The 25,320-nt window shown below is 47.2% G+C and overlaps 1 protein-coding gene across 7 annotated transcripts in view; it reads left to right on the forward strand.

Annotated features, from left to right (window-relative positions):
- Positions 1–25,320, forward strand: part of LOC137426720 (apoptosis-stimulating of p53 protein 1) — a 228,887-nt gene that overhangs the window by 193,501 nt on the left and 10,066 nt on the right. For all 7 annotated transcript variants that reach the window (XM_078779089.1, XM_078779091.1, XM_078779092.1 and 4 more), the window contains one exon: positions 459–596. In XM_078779089.1, coding sequence (XP_078635215.1) covers positions 459–596 — 138 coding nt within the window. The remainder of the gene's footprint in view (positions 1–458; positions 597–25,320) is intronic.

The raw sequence follows: 25,320 nt of genomic DNA on the forward strand, positions 1-25,320 counted from the left end.
TACAAAACATAAACTGTTCAGTCTGGTGGATGTATATATGCTCTTCTGAGTGCCGTTCTTCCTTTCTGTAAAAGTTACGTTCAATACGTTTGAATCTAAAACATAATTTCCTTGTAGTAATCACCTCTGGCTGGTTTTGTACTCTCCCAAAACCGATTTTCCCAACCACCATAAAAGCTACATCCTTGTCTTGTGTCTATCTGTTCAAAACTCCATCATGGTGTTAAAGGGGTTTGAGGTGGGGAATTGAGGGGTCGAAGGTTTGAGACATCATGTTTGAACAAGCAGTGACCGAGTGTTTGACAGAGTGCAATGCTAATATTGATCATTGGCCAATATACACAGATTGTGAAAATGCAGCTGACCCTGAATTGGGTGCCAGGAAATGAATGCAGAAGAAATATTTCGATTATTGGTTCATCTCTTCTTTCCTCCCACTCCCATGCCTCTCCATGCAGGGGAAGCGCACAAACTTGAAAAAGACTGGCTCAGAGCGCACTGGCCAGGGTTTACGGGTTCGCTTTGACCCTCTGGCCATCCTTCTGGATGCTGCTTTGGAGGGGGATTATGAGTTGGTACAACGTGCTTTGTATGAGGTAGGCATAATTCGTTTGGGAAGTGTGTGTTGCCGAGTTAATTTTTCCACATTTGGAACAGTGAGGGGGCTGTGCTGGGGAAGCTGTGGTTGTATATTGTATTCGTTTCATGTCATATATATATATATATATATAATTTTTTTTGTCATGGAGTTATGCTAGAGAACATGTACCGTCATAAAATTACCCAACACTTTTTACAATGCCTCACACGTCAAACGACAATACCTTAAAATGGTATGTGCTGCTTCCTTGCGTGATGCTCAGCATTTGAAAAGGATAGAGCACAGACAAACATGGGCTGACATGATATCCCAGACGTGTGTGCACTCTCCTTTGAGCTGACTCGCCTGGTGCCAAACCAGCTATAAACTGCCATCCTGGTGTTTTACAGGCATGGTGATTCATCAGTGTATGTGCCATCACTAGGATGGACATTAAACAGGGCGACCCATCTACCGGCTTCAGTTGTTGGACATTAAAAATCCAACCTTGTCCTTCGTGAAGAGAAGGCGAGTTATATATATATATATATATATATATATATATATATATATATATATATATATATATATATATATATATATATATATATATATATATATATATATAATATATATATATAATATATATATATATATATATATAATATATATATATATATATTATATATATATATATATTATATATATAATATATATATATATATATTATATATATATATATATATATATATTATATATATATATATATATTATATATATATTTTATATATATATATATATATATATATATATATATATATAATATGTGTGTGTGTGTGTGTGTGTGTGTGTGTGTGTCCTATATATATTGTTACGTGCTCCTCCCCAAACCCCGGTCACGGTGTACCTCCGAGCCCCGAGAGGAGTCACAGCAAAAAGATGTGTTATTCTGTATGTCAAGGATCAATGGTGAAACCACACCAATTGTTACCAACAAACAAGTATTGTATTCAGGTCACACAAGAATAACGGTACAGTAACAATATTAATCAAAAGTACAATCAATATATATCATTCCTATGATGGTACCATCAGTTTCGTAATATATAACTCACTGTGCTCCAAGTGAGCGAAAAGAACATCCCCAATGTCTCTTTCCCGGCTTCAAGCCAAAGTTGATTCCGGCTTCAAGCCAAAGTCGATCCACTCCAGTGATCATCCGTACGATGTGGTATCGAGACCAGAATCCCGTTGGGTTGGCAGTTACACTGCCAAAGATGGGCGAAGGTGTCCTCGAGAAGCGACGGGGAAATCACACCTTCAGGTATGGACGTTTGACGGCTCTCAATCGGCGAACCGCAGATTTCCCACTCAAAAGCACGTTACACACACACACCAAATTAACGTCTGGATGCGGTGAGAATGGTTGAAGCGAAGTGAAAAACCTTGAGCGATGCGCAAAGCGCGCGAGTCAAAATGGCCGACGGCCCGTTCTCGAGGCGTAACGGCACTACGATGATTCTCCTCGGAATCAACCGCAAAACCTGTCACGCAGGTTGATCTGTCACAGCGATAACAACTCTGTCGCAGGAATCCCTTTCCCAGGAAACCCTAAAGTTCACTCGTGACCCTCGTTCGCCAATCGTTCGCTCAGGACCTTGAAGCAGCTCAGCTTCTTGTCCGACTCACTCGCTCCCCCTTTTCTTCCTCTTCGTCGTCGTCCGGTTCCGGTTTCATTTCAAACATTAACTTTTTTACCTTTTGAAAATAGTAATCTCTATTTCCCTCAAACGACAACAATAATAGTACATGGAATCAAAAATGTTTACAGTGGATGAAAACCACAACAACGGAAGTGACGAATCCGTAACAATATATTGTTACGGTTCTGGGGTCGGCACTCCCCTTACCAAGGGGGGGTCAATCCCCTTGTCTTTTACACTGGCCGATTCCCCCAGTCTTGGAAGTATGATGTCACTGATGGCCGATGGTACGTAGGGTCGTAAGCCCAATTAGTCTTAATACCTAAGTATTACCACCGGCCGTCAGCGAGGAAATGCCCTCCGCTCGTGCCGCAGCGTAATTGACTAATTGCGCCGAGCGAAGCGAACTGCGGCGCGAGCCGTTTATAAATGACTAACCCGATTCATAAGTGTTGGCCGAAATCGTGCCACAGGTACTCAATGGGGGAAAGCACAAAGACGATCGGATGAGAAAGAAGAAACCAAAGTAAGGAAAGAACACAGGTTTATTGCTATCTATAAGAGGAAATGAAAGAAGGGAAGTTATACAAGAAATGGAAGGAGCAGGACACAGAGCAAATCCTTAAAACAAGCTTAACTTATACCCCAGACAACACAGAGGACAGACGACGAGCAGACTCACACGAATGAGGAACTTGAAGGCAGGAACGAATGGCTGGAAGGAGAGGAAGGTTCAGCTGGACGCAGGGCTGGAGCTTGATCCCGCACGGGACGTCGGGGCTGGAAGTGAGCGGCCACTGACTCCACCGCAATCTGGTTCATGCGTAGCAGCGCGTCAAAGCTGCGCGTCAAAGCTGCTGGTGTGCAGGGGCTGGTTGAACAGCGTCGTCTCTCTCGGCAGAACCGCAAGCCTGACTTGGTTCAGCGCACCTCCTTTAGAACTCAGCTCACTTCTCCACAGGACTCCTCCACTCCTCAAACCTTCAAACCTCCAGCTCAACTCAACTGAGGTGGGGGCTTTGCGCGACGCGTTATATATCCACGCCCATGGAACTTTCACGAACCTCCTCGATCGTTCTCTCTCCGCCCTCTCAGGCCAAACCCCTCATTCCTGGTTGGTTGATCGGGGCTGGCTCACTCCTCCTCCTGATGACGAGGTGGGGCCACACCCTTCTTCCCCGAGTTGACCGCGTGCGTAATGGAGGGTGAATGCAGTTGGCAATACAGTTGGCAATGGAGGTTTTGAGCAATTGAAAGGGGATCTATCTTATTTGATTTGGTGCAGCGCAAGGTCAACTAGTGGAAAACAGAGCCTTAACTGATACACATAATAAAGAAATAACTATAGAGAGGTTCTATGGTGGCCTACGTGTGTGCGATGGACTAGCTAAGGTGCACTCATTTCAATTAACAGCCAATTAAGGGGGAAATGTACAAAGGGGGGTTATTAGGGATTTTAATACTAAATTTGATAAAGTGAAGGTTCTAGAAACCGCAACACAGCACCCTCATTCCTCACGGCACGGCTCGGGCCGACAAAACTTTAACTTAGTGTGACACGCAGGTGTAATTCCCTCTACAATTAAGCTGACCCTGAGTGCGACAATTTTAAAACACAAATAAATATGTCCCACTGTTGCATTGCACCCTGCCTAACAGATTCACACCCACAGCTAACCGAATTGCGGAATTAATTTTGAAACTAAACATGAACGGTGGGGAGCATTATTTACAAGTTACACTATTTCATTATTTACAAAATGCAACCCAGGACCTGTCATTTTCTCTTTCAGGAGACACACAAAAAAAAAAAAATCCTGTGGGAGGGAGGAGACAGCATGCACTGCATCGACGCACCAGCACCAATAAACACCAAAGCACCATAAAGCACCATAAAGCACCATCCGGTGCACAGTCATCACATTGGTTATTAATAAACGATGACGTCTTCTCAGCTGGGCCGCTGTTCTTGGCTGCTGGGCCGATGTTCTTGATGTTCTTTGCTTGCGGCCTATTTGAAAAATAAAAAGGGCACACAACGTGTCCGCTTTTCTCTTAATTATGGCCAGCAGGGGCCAACTATGGGTGGTTCACCTGTGGGCTTGGTGCCACCTCACCGAGGTCCGCAAGCAAGATCTCCCTTGGGCCATCGTGGCCGGTCCCAGCAGAGGGGTTAGGCCCCAACACGTGGGCGTGGGGTCCATCAGTGGTGCTCGGCCACAGTACCGTGGTCCATATGGTGGTGCTCGGCCACAACAACGTGGTCCATAAAGTGGTGCATCGATGCAAGCAGCTGGTTGCGGGGATTCAGGCACACAGACGCGGCCTCCCGCACGCTCCCCCTCAGTGCCCAGAGAGCACGATCCATGGGTCGGGGAAGGAAGACAAAGCAGAATTAGCGAGGCAAGGGCGCAAGGGTACACATCAATCAAGGCAATGCAGAACGAGGTGTGCACGGACAGCGAAGTGAGAAAGCTCGTCCCTACCGTACGCCACCCCCCCTGTCACCTACTCCACCCTTACCCTTACCCATATTTACAACAATTTACAATTCGTCTCTAGCGTCACGTCTTCCCCATCTCTCCCCTAATACCAAATTCGTCACAATCCCTCGAACCAAATTTGCCATCACCAATTCGTCATCAATCCCTCTTACCAAATTTGCCATAAATTCAAATTTCTCATCAATTCCTCTTAAGGAGGAAGAGACGGAACAACCAGCACAATGTCACACCCACGTCATGATGCGTCTCACATTTCCAAAACATCTGCACAAAAATAAAACAACAAACCATGGCACGGTGTGGAGTTCTGTCACCTCAGGTGAGTGGATGTAGATGGCGCGACGAGATTTCAATCCTAACTACTTCCTAAATGACATTAACACACTTTACACTACCCGGGGTCTTTCCCTGCAAAACCATTGGCCATCTTACACTCTATGCGGTTTTAAGAACCAAACTCCCATTGACCAAACTGTGGTGCCCATCAATTTGGGGTCTTACTCCCCCGATTCAACCCCCTGTGCCTTTGCACAATTTCAGGACTGGGTCGTGTGGCTCCCCTAGCAGGTCTACCCACCTGCACACCTCCGCCACTGCAGTTGCCTCCGAGCTTACCTGCTCCTTACCTAACCTATCTAACTCGGGAAGGCCCTCCTTGGCACTTACCCCTTCGATGCCCTCTCTGGCACTGGGCTACCCGGGTCCGTCCTCCGGATCCTCGGGCCCCATCCACAACAACTCTACCGGCTCCCAGAGCCCACCTGCGGCCTCACCTGGCCGACATCCTCACAGTGGTGGAGTGTCCAACCAACCACACACACTAACAGGCCACACGCCCAGCCATTTCCACGTCACTAATGCACCCATCCAAACACCATTCTTCCACACGCACCACAGATGCCAATATCCAACCACAATTTACCTATACCCTCTACCTAACTCTTAAACTACCCTCCCCGGGTATTCGTGATAGGGGTCCATCCTTCCCATACACTCCCTTCGCACCAACCACTCCACTCCACATTTTTCCACCACACTCACTCCACACCATCCATTCCATACTCCATGTATTCCATACCATTTATTCAACCATTCTCCATACACCTGTTCACTTGCTCACCTGTGCAATCACACCTGGTGCTTCCTGCACCCTCCTTCCTCCCAGGCTTCTTCATTCACTCAATACAATGCACAATCACAATTATTCCTCATACATTGCTCCATACACTTCCAGGCTCAATACAACCCACAATCACACTTTTCACCATACACTTCCAACTCTCCAAACCATTGCCTCAGGCACCCAAATTCTCCCACGCTCATACACACATCTCTCCCGAGCATTGCCCCTCAATTCCTCATTTGCTCAACATGCTCACCTGCAAAAACTTCCATACCAATTCATCATTCAATAAACCACAAACACACTGCATCATCTAAGCTGACTACTCCCTTCTGAAACTTGCGCTTCCCAGTCGCCCCTTATATTATCGCGCTCCCTTGTCGTTATAATCCAACTAATCTGTTCTACGTCCCCGACTACCTGTACAATGTCGCTACTTACCTCTACCGTTACCTATTGTCATTTTTCTAGATCCCTATACATTATCCAAACCCTCCCTGGCTTGGTTTTCACCGCCATAACCCCATAACTAGTGCTCATGTGCCCGGGAAGTGAGGGATGGTGGATTTACCATCCTTGCACATCGGGCATCTCCTACTATCAATTTTGCCATCAAATTTTCTGCAAATCAAAATTTGCCAATCACTGCCAATCATTTTTGCCCATCAAATTTGCCAATCATTACTGCCAATCATTTTTGCCCATCCAATCATTATTATTGACTCATTATTGGCAATCATTATTGGCAACTGCCATTGCCAATCATTACTGCCAATCATTTTCCCTATTCCAAATTTCGAAACCAAAACACTATCATCTTCACAGTCCATTAAACGTACGCCTCGGTGCGTCGTTACATTCTCAAAGCCCGGCTTCGCAAAGCCGAGCAATGAACACGGGTGGTTTGTTTCCTGCAATTGGATCCGTCCGGCACTCGGTTCAGGGAAGGAGGTTTACTCGGGCCGAGATGCCAAGGTCCACCTCAGCGCGGAACCTTTCGGTATCCCGCCCGATGGCCCTATCTCGCCCGGCCGGAACGCCGCAACCACAAGGGGTCGCCGTGCCGACCCTTCCTACCTGCCCTCGAACCGGCCGCCCGCTCCGCTTAGCGGAGCGCGGATGCGACCGTTCAGGGCGAGGTCCGGCCCGGATCGTGCGCGGCGCTCCGAACAGGAGCCACGTTGCACCGATCCCCGCCAGTTCTCGCAGTACCCAAAGCCCGGCACGGACCGAGGGCTCGCGTCGGCTAACCGTCGACCTAACCGCTGCTCCGTTTAGCGTCGATGCTTCACTTGCATGCCCACACCACGCGTTCCGTTCCTTATTCACACATCCAGGTGTCTCCATACTCTTCGTTATTGTACCTCCTCTTACACACCACCCAGGTACACTCATTCCGCTCACAGACTTCGTCGCACACCTGACCACCGCACACCTTGGCACACACTCGTCGTTCGCACACCTCATCAACACACCTCTTCGCACCCACTCCTCGGTCACATCCTCTGTGACAACCATGGGTGTGCACTCTTCTGCACACCCGATCACGCGCTTCAATGTGCCCTCTCGCACTCGCGCCACCACCAACTCAGGTGTACATTCCCGCACACGCTCAACCATTCCAGGTGTGCATTCTTCCATTCCAGGTGTGCATTCTTTCTCACCTGCCACAACCAACTCGTACTCCGTGTCACTCTCACCACCACACTCTGTCGTGCGTTCACTCTCACTCTCGACAGCACACTCACTCCTCGGCGCACACTTTCCTCACACACACCTCCGTTCCACACCTTTCTCGCGCACCTTCTTGCACACTCTCTCCCGGTACATACTCCGTACCACTCATGGGGGTGCATTCTTGCACACACCCGATCACCGCCGCACACACTGGCTCACAAATACCTTCCGCACTCCCCATAGTCGGACATCCTTGCACACCTCCTCTTTCCACACACTCTGTACCTGTCGCACACCTTACCAGCGGCCTCTCACGAACGCCCGGGTCTAAACCAACACCCAAGCCCACTGAATCTCCCCTCACACCATATACATTTCCGAGTATATCGCCACTCACCTCGGCACCTCGTCTTCGCTCCTCCTCCGCCACCTGCAAACTCTTTATTTGGTCAGTAAGCACATCATCACGATTTGAGCACAGACCTTGTACATAATCCATCACTTCCTCCTTTATCCCCCTCTGAGTTTCCCTCCGTCTCTTCTTAATTTCGCTCACCCCCTCTTCCACTTCCTCTAATTTTTGCTTTACCTCCTTTATTTCCCGGTGCGCCTCCTCAATTTCTTCCTCTAAGGCCACCTTGGTCGTCTCTATGTACTTTCTTACTTCCTGTTCTTTTGTCTCCATTGCCTCTGTTACCTCGTCCAACCTCTTTGTCAACCCCTCGTGTACCATCTGACATCCCTCTTCATCACTATAAGTTCTTTTTTTAAATCTCTTTCTGTGTCGCCTTCAACCCCCCGATTACCGCCGTATTATTTTCCACTTTCTCCCCTAATTCCTTTTGTCTCACTGTCAGCTGCTCTACTCCCCGTGCCAGGTCTTCTATACCCCCCTGTAACCTAGCCGTACTATTCCTCACCTCTTTCTCCATGCGCTCCTCACTCCGCTTCACCTCTACGCGTACCCCCACGACCTCTTCGCCCACACCTCGCCCTATCTCCTCCCCCATCTCTCCCATCTCTTTGGTAGATGCCGCCCTCATCTGTTCCAAATCATTCCTCTGGGCATCCAATTTAGTTTCCAACCCAATTTTCACCTCCTCTATCTGATTTCCCATCTGTTTAATTTCCCGGGCGGATTGCTCCCCTATTTCCCTCAATTTGCCTTCCATGGTGTTTTCTAACCCCCCTAACCCATTCTTCACCCCTTCCATTTGGTTCTCCTGGGTGGCCATTCTATTTTCCAACCCCGTTAACCCCTCCTTCATTTCCCCAATTTGATTACCCATGTCCTCCAATTGGCCCCCTAATTTACCTTCTAGCCCTTCCAACCTGTTGTCTAACCCCTCAAATTAATTGTCTAACCCCTCAAATTTGGCTTCTAGCCCCCCAATTTTGTCGTCAAGCCCTCCAATTTGGCTCCCCATATCATTCCTCAATTCCCCAATTTGATTTTCCAAATTACTTAACCCATCTCTCAATCCCCCGATTTTGTTTTCTAATCGCTCCCCCATTCTGTTTTCCATCCCTTCAATTTGGTTTCCCATACTCATTTGTAGGGCTGCCTGCAGCTGCGCAATGAGGGCCTGCATGTCAATCCCTCCCACTTGCGCCGCGGGTGCGGCTACCGTGGCGCCGCCATTTTGTGCGCCTGAAACCTCGTGCGCGAGGCCGCCAACTTGTGCGCCTGAAACCTCCGCTACCCAATGCGTATTGCTCTCCTCCCGCATTACTCCCACCTCTTTGTGGTGCTGGGCTGCTTCCAACTCCTCTTCTAACTTCCCTACCGGCATCCGGTCGCCTTGATTATCCATGGCCCAATTTTAATATTTAGGATATTAAATAAAATTTTGGCCACTCGTAATTTTGAGTGCGTTAAGCGCACTTCAGGTCCGAATCTCACTCCCCGACACCAATTGTTACGGTTCTGGGGTCGGTGCTCCCCTTACCAAGGGGGGGGGGGGGGTCAATCCCCTTGTCTTTTACACTGGCCGATTCCCCCAGTCCTGGAAGTATGACGTCACTGATGGCCGATGGTACGTAGGGTCGTAAGCCCAATTAGTCTTAAGACCTAAGTATTACCACCGGCCGTCAGTGAGGAAATGCTTCTGCTCGTGCCGCAGCGTAATTGACTAATTGCGCCGAGCGAAGCGAACTGCGGCGCGAGCCGTTTATCAATGACTAACCCGATTCATAAGCGTTGGCCGAAATCGTGCCACAGGTACTCAATGGGGGAAATCACAAAGACGATCGGATGAGAAAGAAGAAACCAAAGTAAGGAAAGAACACAGGTTTATTGCTATCTATAAGAGGAAATGAAAGAAGGGCATTTATACAAGAAATGGAAGGAGCAGGACACAGAGCAAATCCTTAAAACAAGCTTAACTTATACCCCAGACAACACAGAGGACAGACGACGAGCAGACTCACACGAATGGGGAACTTGAAGGCAGGAACGAATGGCTGGAAGGAGAGGAAGGTTCAGCTGGACGCAGGGCTGTAGCTTGATCCCGCACGGGACGTCGGGGCTGGAAGTGAGCGGCCACCGACTCCACCGCAATCTGGTTCATGCGTAGCAGCGCGTCAAAGCTGCGCGTCAAAGCTGCGCACGTGCAGGGGCTGGTTGAACAGCGTCGTCTTTCTCGGCAGAACCGCAAGCCTGACTTGGTTCAGCGCACCTCCCTTATAACTCAGCTCACCTCTCCACAGGACTCCTCCACTCCTCAAACCTTCAAACCTCCAGCTCAACTCAACTGAGGTGGGGGCTTTGCGCGACGCGTTATATATCCACGCCCATGGAACTTTCACGAACCTCCTCGATCGTTCGGGTTAATCCCCTTGTCTTTTTAAGCTGGCCGTCCCGAGTCCTGGAAGCTACAACGCTCCTCCCGGTCGGTCTTGGGTAGGGTGATTGGTCAATTTGGTTCCCAAATACCTAATTACCAACACCGACCATGAGCAGGGAAATAACTCCCGCTCGAACCACGGATAAGATGGAAATTGCCGAGCGGTTAGCAATCCGCGGCCCGAGCCATTAACCAAGAGACTAAACCCGATTATAGCGGTTCCCGAAATCGTGCCACAGGTACTCAATGGAAAGAAAGGATGGAGGCGATCGGATTAGGGAAAAACCAAGAAATAACAAGGTGATTTATTTACAATCAAGAAGAAGAGGAAACGAAAGGAATATACAAGGAAGAAGAAGAAGAAGCAGGACACAGGGCAAGCTTACCTATACAGTCTTAACTTAACGACCCCGGACAAACATACACACTCACACGGGATGGTAGCTGGTAGGGGGGGAAGGTCCAGGTAGATGGTTCCAGGTAGGTCGACTCCGTCCTGGCTCCGGTTCCGCGGGCGAAGAATGGCAGGCAGCTTCGCGTGTCGCCGACCGCGAGCGGACCTTACATATAGCGAGGGTCTGGGATGCTGCGTACATAATACGTTTATTGAGCAAGCGCTCTCTCTCTCTCTCGCAAGTTCAACAAGGGGTTTACGAAGCAGTTCGTCAAAGAGCTCAATTCGTCGACACAGTCAATGTTTTCTGGAGTACGACTTGTTTTTGGTCTTCCACTGCGGGCTGAGTCATGAACAGACCCCCTTGGCTCAAAACGAACAATCAAGTTACGAATTGTGTTTTATGATGGTTGTTCTCGAACATTAAAATGATTGCTTTCTTTGAGTTTTAATTATTTATTTCCCACTCGAGTAATAAAACTCAACAATTTTCACGTGCTGGTCATTGGTAAATGTCTTCCGAATACACCACATGACCAAAAGTATGTGGATGCCCAAACATCGTATATCTCATTCCAAAATCATTGGCATTAGTATGGAATTGGTCCCCTCTTTGCTGCTATAACAGCCTCCACTCTTCCCAAAACTTCCCCAAACTTTCCCAAGGGCCTTCCCCAAACTGTTGCCACCAAGTTGAAAGCACACAATCGTCTAGAATGTCATTGTATGCTGTAGCGTTAAGAATTCCCTTCACTGGAGCTAAGGGGCCTAGCCCGAACCATGAAAAACAGCCCCAGACCATTATTCCTCCTCCACCAAACTTTACAGTTGGCACTATGCAATCGGGCAGGTAGCGTTCTCCTGGCATCCGCCAAACCCAGATTTGTCCGTCAGACTGCCAGATGGTGAAGCATGATTCATCACTCCAGAGAACGTGTTTCCACTGCTCCAGAGTCCAATGGCAGTGTGCTTTACACCACTCCAGCCAAGGCTTGGCATTGCGCATGGTGATCTTCGGCTTCTGTGCGGCTGCTCGGCCATGGTAACCCATGTCATGAAGCTCCCGATGAACAGTTGTTGTGCTGACGTTGCTTCAAGAGGCAGTTTGGAACTCGGTAGTGAGTGTTGCAACCGAGGACAGACGATGTTTACGTGCTTCAGCACTCGGCGGTCCCGTTCTGTGAGCTTGTGTGGCCTACCACTTAACGGCTGAGCTGTTGTTGCTCCTGGACGTTTCCACTTCACAATAACAGCATTTACAGTTGACCGGGGCAGCTCTAGCAGGGCAAAAATTTGATGAACTGACTTGTTCGAAATGTGGCATCCTATGACGGTGCCACGTTGAAAGTCACTGAGCTCTTCAGTACGGCCCATTCTCCTGCCAATGTTTGTCCATGGAGATTGTATGGCTGTGTTTGATTTTATATATACCTGTCAGCAATGGGTGTGGCTGAAACAGCCGAATCCACTAATTAGAAGGGGTGTCCGCATACTTTTGGTCATATAGTGTATATCTCCCTGGGCCTCTTTATCTGTAAAAAAAAAAAAAAAAAAAAAATTTATTAAAAATAAATACGGTTAAAAAAAGAACAAAAGAAAAGCTTCAGTGAGTTTTGGCCCACCCTGTATATATATATGTGTATATATTGTTACAGACGCGGTTGTGGATGTTGGTTTACCGAGCGGTTTGGTATGACCGCGTCTGCACAGTTTACCCGATTATACTCGAACGTTGGCCGAGTCGCGCTATGCTAAATCAATTGAGGAAAGGACACAACGGCTGGGTTAAAATGACACGACACCAGGGGTACAGTTCTCAAGACCTCCGGAGGAGGTTATAATATTTCGGAACGTTAGATTACAAGGACGAGAGAGACAGCATAGGAAGGTAGGCACTTAAATACGGTCTTATAGTAGCCCCGACAGACGACAGATAAACAGGACAAAACTGACTCACACAGGGATTGATGGCAAGGAAGGGCAGGTAGTCGAGGCTCAAGGTGCACCTTGGCTCAGGGGCAGAATCGACCCGGTTCGGTCCAAAGATGCGGGGAGGTATCGTCGCGCTGGAGGTGGCGTCCTTTTCTCTCCGTAGTTCCGGCGCATCTGACCTCACATCCGGTAAGTCGCTGCGTATATCCAGCGGGGAGTGACACGCCCTCGGCTCGTTAGCTCCGCCCCAGATGGAATCGGCCCGTTGCTTCTTATTGGGTGCGGGGGGTTACCGGGCTCCGCCCTTGACGAGGGGCCGACAGTCAGCCCCTTCGTGGTAACCCCGTCGGCGCACATGGGCAATGGCGGCTAACCAAGCCGGTGTGAGGACGCACACTCCCCGCGCGCTGTTGTTGTAGTTGTTGTTGTTGTTGTTGTTTCATGAGGAAGATGGGAGGAGGTATGGGGAGGTCCTAAACTCACTACTGGTGCCATACAATCACATTCTGGTGCAACGAAGAGTCAGAATTAATGGAAACGAGTCCTTAACTGACATAGACTAAGAATAACTAGCAAGAGGTCCTATAGTTGTCTACGTGAGATGCGGTGAACCTGGGCACGACAGTTAATGGGGGAAAAAGGGGAAGGTTGGATCTACAGAGTGTTGTTTACAGACAATGGGACTAGGGAATGGGGGATTGGGGATAGTTGGGGAGTATTGGGGAAATAGGGGAATATTTACAAGCGGATATGGAGGCCAAATCCCATATCCGCAACATTGCACCCTTCTCTACCCTTGGGGCGTCCTGACCCGATAAATTTTTACCTATTTTAGTGTGGCACTCAGATGTAGTTCCCTCTACTATTAACTCTACCCTGAGTGCGACAGTTTTACAGATATTCACAAATGAGTAAATATGTCCCCCTGCGACGTTGCACCCTTCTCCTCACAGAAACACACCCACAGGATAACCGAATCGCGGAAAGAATTCGCAAACTAAACATACAGCCGGTAGGGAGCATTATTTACAAGACTACGCTGATATTTACACTACGATCCAGGACCTGTTTTTGGAGGAACACATGCAGATGTTATGCATAGAGAGAGCACGCATGCCAGCATCGATACACCAACCCACGAGTGCTCTGTGGCCTTACGGCCTTTAATAATGTGCAGAGCACCCCTTCCAAGCACCAAAAGCACCACCCCATAACACAGTCAGCACCATCCGGTGCACCAATAAAGTGTTTATAAATCACCGGTGGTGTCGCAGCCGGCCGATGTTCTGCCGCTGGTCTTGCCTTCATGTGGTGCACTTGGCCTTCTTGCTTCTTTCAAAAATAAAGAAAGGTGCCAACCGCGTCCATTTCTTTATTGTGGCCGTCAGGGGGCCAACTATTAGTGGTTCACCTGTATGGCATAGGTGCCACGTTGACCCATAGGTCCATCCACGGGTGGTGCTTGGCCGCAAAAGAACTGCGGTCCATTGTGGGCGGCCACCAAAATTGCGGTCCATATGGTGTATCGATCCCGGCAGCAAGCAGCGAAAGTGCAGGCCCACAACTGCGGAGCCAGCACCTCTCTCTCCTCTCTCTCTGCCCCAAAGCCAGACCCTCGGAGGTGGGAGACAAAAGAAAAGACAAGTGAGTAAGGTGGTAAGGGCGCAAAAGTGCACGCAATACAAGGTAATGCACACTAGGGGCACATGGGAACCAGGTGAGACAGGTACGTTCCTACCGTATGCCCCCCCCCCCCACCAGGTAACCTACATTGCCCCTCCCTTACCCCTTACTGTATCCACAAAACACAACACTACCCATAAACATCTATTTTACAAATCAACAAACGTCACTACTGTCTTCCCCGTTCCTCCCATAAACCAAATTCGTCTTCTCTCCCTCCTAACCAATCAAATTGGCCATTTTCAACTCTCATCAAAATTTACCATCTCCAACTGAACATCAAAATTTGCCATTACCAATTCATCATCAGTCCCTCCTAAGGAGGGAGAGATGGAATCACCCCAATGTCTCATCCACGTCGTGATGCGTCTCACAAATCCAACAGCAATTCTCATTTCCTGCACACAGAACAAAGAAAACACAGGTGTGGAGTCATCATCACCACAGGTAAGTGGCTGCGTATGGTGCGACAGGTTCATCAATCCTAACTATTTCCTAAATGACTTTAACAACTTTACATTACCCGGGGTCTTTCTCCTGCCAAACCATTGGCCCTCTTACACTATGGGTTCTAAAAACCAATTCCCATTGACCAAACTGTGGTGCTTTTCAATTTGGGGTCTCACTCCCCCGATTCAACACTCGGTGCTCTCGCACAATTTCTGGGCTGTGACGTGTAACTCTCCCAGCAGGTCTACCCACCTGCACACCTCCACCACTGCAGTTGCCTCCGAGCTTACCTGCTCCTTACCCTAACCTAACTACCTGGGGAAGGCCCTCTGGCTCTCTCCCCACTCGGTGCCCTCTCTGGCACTGGGCTACCCGGGTCCGTCCTCCGGATCCTCGGGCCCCACTGACACTAACGGCTCCCAGAGCCCACCTGCGGCCTCACCTGGCCGACATCCTCACAGTGGTGGAGTGCCCAACCAACTACACACACTAACAGGCTACACGCCCAGCCATTTCCACAACACTAATGCACCCATCCACAATACCATTCTGCAACCGCACCACAAATGCCAATATCCAACCACAATTTACCTATACCCTCTACCTAACACTTACACTACCCGCCCCGGGTACTCGTGAAAGGGGTCCACTCTTCCCCCATCCACACCTTCGCACCATGCACACCACTCCGTACCACTTACTCCAACTCTCTCCACACCATCCACTTGCACACCTGTGCTCTCACACCTGGTGCCACCTGCACCCTTCTCTCCCCAAGCGCATTCGCGCTGATCCACAACACTCACTACTCATACACTGCTCCACACACCTGTCCAGCTCTCACACAGCATCATCTCATCTAACTACTCCCCTCTGAAACTTGCGCTTCCCAGTCGTCCCTTTAAACTATTGCGCTCCCACGTCATTATCATCCACACTAATCTACCTGCGTCCCCACTACAGGTATCAGTCACTAACTAACCTTAACGTTACCTATTGTCATCTTCGCTAGATCCCTAACAATATCCTAACCCACCCGGGCGAGTTTTCACTGCCATACACCCCATAAACTATTGCTCCTTTGCCCCACCATGGGAAGGGTGGCAGGGATGCCACCCTTACCCACCGGGCCCATCGCTCACTACCAATTTTGCACATCAAATTTCAACAAATCAAAAATTTGCCAATCACTACTCATCATCTGCCAATCATTACTGCCACTCCTTTGCCAATCATCAAATTTTGTTTTTCTCTAATTTTGGGGCCAAAACACTATCCTCATCACACAGTCTACTCACTAATGCCTCTCGGTGCGCCAATTCCTGTCCAAAGCCCGGCTTCGTAAAGCCGAGCAATGAATGCGGGTTGTTCTGTGCCAGCGGCTGGATACGTCCCGCATTCGGTGCAGGGAAGGAGGTTTACCCGGGCCGAGATCCCACGCACCATCTCGGCACGGAGCCATCCCATGGCCCGATCTCGACCTGCCGGAATGCCTCAACAAAAAGTGGTCGCCATGACGACCCTTCCTATCCAGCTGCCCGCTCCGCCTAGTGGAGCACGGACGCGGCCGTTCAAAGCGAGGCCCGGCACGCACCGAGGGCCCGATTCGGCTAAAAGTCGACCTAACCGCTGCTCCGTTTAACGTCGATGCTTCACCTGCATGCTTACACCCCGCAGCCCGTTCCTTGCTCACACATCCAGCCGTCTCCATGCTCCTCGTACCTTTCCTTACACACCCAGGTACTCTCATTCCACTCACAGACTTGGTCACACACCTGACCACCGAACACCTTGGCACACATTCGTCGCTCGCACACCTCACCAACACACCTCTTCGCGCCCCCTCCTCGGTCACCTCCTCTGTGACAATCACAGGTGTGCTCTCACTCGCACACCCAACCACGTGCCTCACTACCAATTCCAGCGTGCATTCCCACTCACGCTCTACCATTCCAGGTGTGCATCCTTTCTCACCTGTCACAACCAACTCATGCTCCTTGTCACTCTCACTAGTCTCTCCTCCATTCTTGACAGCGCACTCACCCTTACTCTTGACAGCGCACTCTTTCCCCATGCACCTGTCCGTCACACACCTTTCTCGCGCACACTCTTGCGCACACTCTCCCGTCACACCCTCTGTAACACTCACCACAGGCGTGCATTCTTCCTTACCTTTGACAGCGCACTCTTTCCCCATGCACCTGTCCGTCACACACCTTTCTCGCGCACACTCTTGCGCACACTCTCCCGTCACACCCTCTGTAACACTTACCACACCGTGCTTCCATGTGCTCCCTCGCACACGCGCTACGACCGACTCACTCTCGCCAGCACCCTCACTCCTTGGCACGCACTTTTTCCTCACACACCCCAGAGTCGGACTTTCTCGCACACCTCCTTTTTCGCACACCAGACCTGTCGCACACTTTACCAACGGCCTCTCACGAACACCCGGGTCTATCTCGACCCCCAAGCTCCTTAAATCCCCTGGCGCATCATACGCACGACCATATTGGTCACCACTTACACCGGGTCCTCTTCCTCTTCGCTTCTCCTCCATCACCTGCGAATCCCTCATCCGGTTAATGAGCACATCATCACGATCCGAACACAGACTTCGGACCAATTCTTTTATCTCCTCTTTTATCTCTTTCTTATCCCCTCTCCGTCGGTTCTTAATTTCGCTCACCCCTTCTTCCACTTCTTCTAATTTCTGCTTCACCTCTTTTATTCCCCGGTACGTCTCCTCAAGTTCGTCCTCTAAGGCTACCTTGACCGTTTCCATGTGCGTCCTCACCTGCCGGTCCTTCGTCTCCATTACCTCTATCACCTCGTCCAACCTCGTTGTCAATCCCTTACGTACCATCTGACATTCCCTCTTCGTCGCTATCAAGTCATCTTTTAGTTCTTTCTGTGTCGCCTTTAACCCTCCTAATACCGCAGTGTTCCTTTGAACCTGCTCCGTTAGTCCTTTTTGTCCCTCCGTCAGCTGTTCCACCTCCTGCGTCAGGTCCTCTATGCCCCCTTGTAACTTTACAGTCCCCTTTCTCACCTCCTTCTCCATGTGCTCCTTACAGTGCCTCACCTCCTCGCGCACTCCTCCGACCTCCTCACTCACACCTCTTCTGATCTCTTCTCCTATCACTTGCATCTCCTGCCCAGATGCCACCCTCATCTGCTCCATTTCCTCCCTGTGAGCATCCAGTTTGGTTTCTACCCCCATTCTGACCCCCTCTATCTGCTGCCCCATTTGTTTAACTTCCCTTTCCGCTTGGTCCCTCATGTCCCTCAATTTGCCTTCCATACTGTTTTCTAACCCCTCTAACCCCTTTTTCACTCCCTCTATCTGATTCTCCTGGGCAGCCATTCTATTTTCTACCCCCGTTAACCCATTTTTCACCTCTTTTATCCCGTTGTCTAACCCCTCAAATTTGTCGTCTAACTTCCCAAATTTCTTGTCTAATCCCTTAAAATTATTGTCTAACCCCTCACCGGTACCCCTCGCTTCGTCCCTCATTACCCCCATTTGGTTTCCCATTACCCCTATTTGGCCCTCCAATCGCTCACCCTGAGCATCCATCCGGTTCCCCATTACCCCTAATTGCTCACTCTGCAGTTTGAGGGACGCCTGCATTTGCGCCATAAATTGCTCCATGAGGGCCTGCATTTGGGCCATCCCTCCCACTTGTGCAACGGGTGCGGCCGCCGTAGCTATGTGCGAGGCGCCATTTTGCGCGCCCGCCACCTCGTGCGTGACGACGCTATTTTGCGAATCTGCTACCCTCACTGCTTCGCTCTCCTCTTGTCCCTCAATTTGGTCCTGGATCGACCCTGCCTCACTCCCTACTACCGGAACCCAGCCGTCTTGGTCTGCCATAGCGCGACTTTCAAAATTCGGGTTTTTATTTTTTTTGTAAAACACAATTAAATTTTGCCGTTATAATTTCGAGCGCGTGAAACGCGCTCCGGATCGAATCCCACTTCCCTTACACCAAATGTTACCCTAATGGTACAATTGGTGTTCCAAAATTTGGGCCTAACAAATTTAGTCCCAGGTCCGAATCCAACTCCTCGACACCAAATGTTACAGACGCGGTTGTGGATGTTGGTTTACCGAGCGGTTTGGTATGACCGCGTCTGCACAGTTTACCCGATTATACTCGAACGTTGGCCGAGTCGCGCTATGCTAAATCAATTGAGGAAAGGACACAACGGCTGGGTTAAAATGACACGACACCAGGGGTACAGTTCTCAAGACCTCCGGAGGAGGTTATAATATTTCGGAACGTTAGATTACAAGGACGAGAGAGACAGCATAGGAAGGTAGGCACTTAAATACGGTCTTATAGTAGCCCCGACAGACGACAGATAAACAGGACAAAACTGACTCACACAGGGATTGATGGCAAGGAAGGGCAGGTAGTCGAGGCTCAAGGTGCACCTTGGCTCAGGGGCAGAATCGACCCGGTCCGGTCCAAAGATGCGGGGAGGTATCGTCGCGCTGGAGGTGGCGTCCTTTTCTCTCCGTAGTTCCGGCGCATCTGACCTCACATCCGGTAAGTCGCTGCGTATATCCAGCGGGGAGTGACACGCCCTCGGCTCGTTAGCTCCGCCCCAGATGGAATCGGCCCGTTGCTTCTTATTGGGTGCGGGGGGGTTACCGGGCTCCGCCCTTGACGAGGGGCCGACAGTCAGCCCCTTCGTGGTAACCTCGTCGGCGCACATGGGCAATGGCGGCTAACCAAGCCGGTGTGAGGACGCACACTCCCCGCGCGCTGTTGTTGTAGTTGTTGTTGTTGTTGTTTCATGAGGAAGATGGGAGGAGGTATGGGGAGGTCCTAAACTCACTACTGGTGCCATACAATCACATTCTGGTGCAACGAAGAGTCAGAATTAATGGAAACGAGTCCTTAACTGACATAGACTAAGAATAACTAGCAAGAGGTCCTATAGTTGTCTACGTGAGATGCGGTGAACCTGGGCACGACAGTTAATGGGGGAAAAAGGGGAAGGTCGGTTCTACAGAGTGTTGTTTACAGACAATGGGACTAGGGAATGGGGGATTGGGGATAGTTGGGGAGTATTGGGGAAATAGGGGAATATTTACAAGCGGATATGGAGGCCAAATCCCATATCCGCAACAATATATATATATATACAGTATATATATATATATATATATATATATATATATATATATATATATATATATATATACATATATATATATATACATACATATATATACATATATATACATATATATACATACATATATATACATATATATATACATATATATACATACATATATACATATATATACATACATATATATACATATATATATATATACATATATATATATATATACATATATATATATATATACATATATATATATATATATATATATATATATATGATATATATATATATATATATATATATATATAATTAGTGCTGGGCGATGATTGCAATGGGACAATAATCGTGCTTTAGATTTGCTATCATGATACCGATAATGGCAATTCATTATCACGATAGCTGCTGCGCATATGCAGGAGGTAAATCGCACCATGAACCCGGATATTGACGGTGTATTAACTGCTTTGAGCAGTTAGTGTGTTTAGTTTCTCTCAAAAGATGTACCCGTATTAAATGCAGCTCTATAAAATAAAGCAGGTGATATAATATGGAATGTATATTCTCCAGGATGTAATTTAAATGGTATATCATTAAACAATAAACATTAAAACAACATCCTCGGCAACATCATGCAAATGTCACGAAACCGAGTGTACTCAGTGTGCGGAGTTTTGGTACTGAGGACAATAACAAGCAGGTAATCCCGTTCTTCTCTCATCTCACCATTCTCGTTGGACCTAATGGAGCAGGAAAGATGGTGTGGTGTGTTTTCTTTATTTTATTTATTTGTTCATTACATTTTGGCACACCATGGGGTCGCTTGGCACTTATTTCTCTGCGCTCGCAAAGCTAAAATCAGGGTTAGGCATTCGGTTACGTACGTGCGTACGTATCTGCATTTTTATAAATTACTTTTCTCCTCAGCCGTTGGTCCGATTGACACAAAAGTTTACCATAGAAGCGCCTCCGCCTGTCGAATTTTTTAATTCATAATTATGACGTCATAGGTCACGTGGTACGGACGCCATATTGGAAAAAACGTTATACCTCTTTTTCTCCCAAACCGCTCAATGGAAACATGGCTCATTGTCAAGTACTCCCCATGGGGAATAAGATATGTTCATGATGATGTCATCAGTGCCTTCATTATGACGTCATAATTCGACAAGTACAACACTTATCCGATCATTATGAAAAAAAAATTCTCAGCAACTGTTGGTCTGATGGGCACGAAATTTTTTACAATGGGAGTGCCTCCTCCTGTAGAATATTTTAATGATAATCATGACGTCATAGGTTATGTGGTACAGGCGCTATCTTGGAAAACTGAAAAACTTTGCACCTCTATATCTCCAAAACGGCTCTATGGAAAAAATTGAACGTGGGTCATTGTGACAAACTTCATATGGGGAATAGGTGTTGTTATCGATGACGTCATTGGTGCCATAATTATGACGTCATAATTCGACAGGGACAACGCTTAGTCTGATCAGTTTGAAATGTATTGAGCGTGATCTATGCAACAATTATATTAGAGAATATAAATTTATGATGTCAACGCTCACGTGGTCTGGCAGCCATATTGGATCAAAGAAAAAAAACGTTCAAAAACAGAAGAGTTGTCTCGCAACAAGTTGACTGCACAGGGTAAGTATTCTATGAATACCATCTAGTTATTCATGAAGTTCAACATCGAAGGCGTAATTTTAAATTCCCGAAGAGTGAAGATAGTCATATATGACATTCTTCACAAATGGTGTGTTCCGTTAGCAAGCAGCTTGCTCGGTGTGTTCCTCAGCAAGCAGATTGTGTGGTGTGTTCTGTTAGCAAGCAGCTTGCTCGGTGTGTTCCGTTAGCATGCAGCTTGCTCTGTGTGTTCCTTAGCGAGCAGATTGCGTAGTGTGTTCCGTTAGCAAGCAGCTTGCTTGGTGTGTTCCGTTAGCAAGCAGCTTGCTATCGCTTGCCAAGCCAGACGTTCCGTATCAACTGCTTTGCAAACTGCTCAGCAAAGGAGCAAAGTGATTTCGTCCAGGTAAAACGAGGTTTGACTTTAAACAAATTGCAACAGAATTATGGAATAGAGTATAAACACAGGTAACTCAATGGCTATTCAGTTTTTTCCTATGTGGATTGTTATTACCTTCGCAAAAGCGGAAGGTTATGTTTTGATCGCTGTGTATTTATTTGTATGTCTGTGTGTGTGTATGTTAATCGCATAACTCAAAAAGTATTCAACCGAATTGCATGAAATTTGGTGGGATGATTGGTTATTATACGGGACACATTTGATTAGATTTTGGGAAACAGATTTGCTCAAATTCTGACTATTTTTAACTCGATCGTATTTCACTCAAAGTTATGAGCGACTGAAGAAGAAGATGTCCATCCAGGACGTCATCACTATAACGCGATCTCCCGCGATCATTTCAACCTCAAAAAAAATTATAATTGCAGATTTGACAATAGATGAGGCATATTAACAAACAAATGAAACAGATTTGCTCAAATTCTGATTTTTAAAAATCGATCGCATTTCACATAAAGTTTCACATCGCATACACTCCCATGCCAAGTACAGAACAGTAGCTGCGGCGAAGGTATGCGCTCTACCGAGTGCCCGGATTCTAGTTGTATAGTGTAGGCTGCTATGTCTTAAAAATGGCTGTCGTGTTTTTTTTTTGTTAAAAGCAAAATTCCACTTGATTCCTTGTCTTTGGGGTGTCACATGTTCGAAAAAATAGGTTGTTAATTTTTTAAAACGGATTAAGGGTGTCAAATCCAAGATGACCGCCAAAATATATAAATTCCATTAAAACTGGTATTCTGAACACAGTATGAGGTCCAAATTAATGATAATACCCATAATTTCAATACCAAGGAGTTCAAAAACAATTAATTTCAATATGGCAGTCAAATTCAAAATGGTGGAAAAATCCAAGATGGCCGCCACTTCTTAAATAACCACAGTACAAAAACTTAATGTTCTTGATAACACAAATTGTGAATGATGGAAAAGGTCCATTTGTTGGTAATACCCGCACAAGCAATGCTTAACCGTTGGGGAAATATGTGACTGATTCGTTGAAAACGGTGGATGGCAGCCATCTTGAATTTTAAAATGGCTGCCATTAGAAACACAGGCCGATCTTATTATTTGAGTGAGTGAAAACGTCTACATCCTCTACCAGTATTACAATATTGATTATAATCTTGACAATGTACAAAGCACTGTTTCTATTTTAGGTTACTATGCTGTCAACCATGTCCATCCCCAGATTTTGAAGTTCAGGACAGATTAGCAAGCAAAAAAGTTGTTAGCTGTACCATGGTAGGAGTCCTTACCCACTCAAGATATACCGTATCTGAACAAGCGTTTTGATAGTAGCCAGGTTAGTGAGTAGTATTGGAAAATGAACCAGAAACTTAAGCAACAAAACAAGAGAAACTGAATAGCAGAAAACAATTTGCATTGACTGTAAAGGCGGGCAATGGTCCTTCAATGATCCTTTTTATACATCCACGGTATGTACTGATTCCTGTCATATTGTATTATATCTGTAGTGCATTAAACACTAGTTGTCCTATGTACACATTTGCTGTTATACTTGTAGGTTAGAACGCCCTAAACCCTGTTCCTCCCCTTCTCCGAAGTTTGAACAAGCATCTCGTATCAAAGTTGATAAGAAGCCACGGGTAGAAGCCCTGACGACAAGCACAAAACACAACGTAGTGGATTTATTGCCAGGTTAGTGGTGGATTGTTAAGTGTAGCTACAGTTATATGCAGCAACATTGGATATTTATTATGACGAGTTTGATTCTACATTGATAGTGTTACTGAAACAAATATCAAAAGCTGTTAATACATCAAATAGTGATATCTTTTTAAAATGGTGTCACTACAACTATCATGATGTATACCTCACTCTCCTTAATTTGAACCTATAGGTGAGGTTGATACCCGTGATGGAAGCTCTTCCCCCCGACGAGAGGCCAAAATCCGTGGATTTCACAATCCGTGGTGTTTTATTTGCCAGACTGGTGTTCGGCAAGCTGACTACAAAAGCTATGTAGCAAAACCTGCATTAGATTCCATTCAGAATATCATTGACTCTGCTCAACTGCGATATGGATATGGAGACACAGACTATGCTGAACTGAATGCCCGTGTTCAGGACTTTTCTGCAGAACAACTGATAAATGAGGGTGTTTCCTATCACAAGAGATGCTATGCAAATGTTACACACAAAGGTAACATTGATAAGGCAAAGACACGATTAAAAAAGGCAGCATTAGTGGGAGATGTTGCTGTCATACGACAGAAGAAGATAGGACGTCCTCTTGTTCTGCAGCGGATTCTCCTTCGACGTTCGTGAGAGGTAGAAGAGAAAAATATACTGACAACATCAAATGTGTTCTGTGTGCTGAAGACACAAGAGTCAAGCTCCATGATGTTGCAACCAAGAATATGGGATCCCAGTTTATGGAAATTGGCCGAAACACAAATGATGTAAATCTGAAGGCAAGGCTAAGTAATGTTATTGCAGCAACTGATCCCCTAGCAGCAGTTGCTTATGATATCAGATATCATCTACCTTGCTTTGTAAAAGCAAAGAGGGACATTGCAAGAGCGAAGGAACCCAGATCAGCAAAAAAATTTGGCCAAGCCATATCTGACCTTGAGATACTTGAAGTAATAGCAAATTAACTGAAAACTAGAGAAACTGCTTTGAACATGAATGATATTCAAACAACTTACATCAACATATTAGAAGGAAACGGAGTGCCCTTAACTTCCAAACAAATGTACAAACCGTTCCTAAAGCAGCTGATTCTGGATAACATCCCTGATGTGCACTTCAACAGACCACCAGACAAGACTAAACCTGAACAAGTTCTTCCAACTAAAGTAAAAGAAGCAGCTCTGTCAACTGCCCTAGAGACAGAAGATCTCACAGGAGAATTGAAGATCCTGTTGAAAGCAGCCACAATAGTAAGACGAGATATTGCCAATTCACCCAACTGGAAGTTCCGTGGGACATTTCAAGACTATGAACCACCTCCACTGTTGTACACATTTTGCAAACATGCCATCCAGGGACCAAGACCAATTCAAACTGAAAGGAGGAGAACATCTGTAGATCAAAGTGCCTCCGTTTTAGCACAGCACTTTGTTCAAGCTTACAAATCTGACAGACAGGTGTCGTTTACACCAAAACACTTCGGGAGTGACTTCAGAAACCTCTGCGAAACTCCTCTTTCAGTGGGCTTGGCCTTAGAC

This window comes from Myxine glutinosa, chromosome 5, assembly GCF_964187855.1.
Source record: "Myxine glutinosa chromosome 5, kmMyxGlut1.1, whole genome shotgun sequence".
Lineage (NCBI taxonomy): Eukaryota > Metazoa > Chordata > Myxini > Myxiniformes > Myxinidae > Myxine > Myxine glutinosa.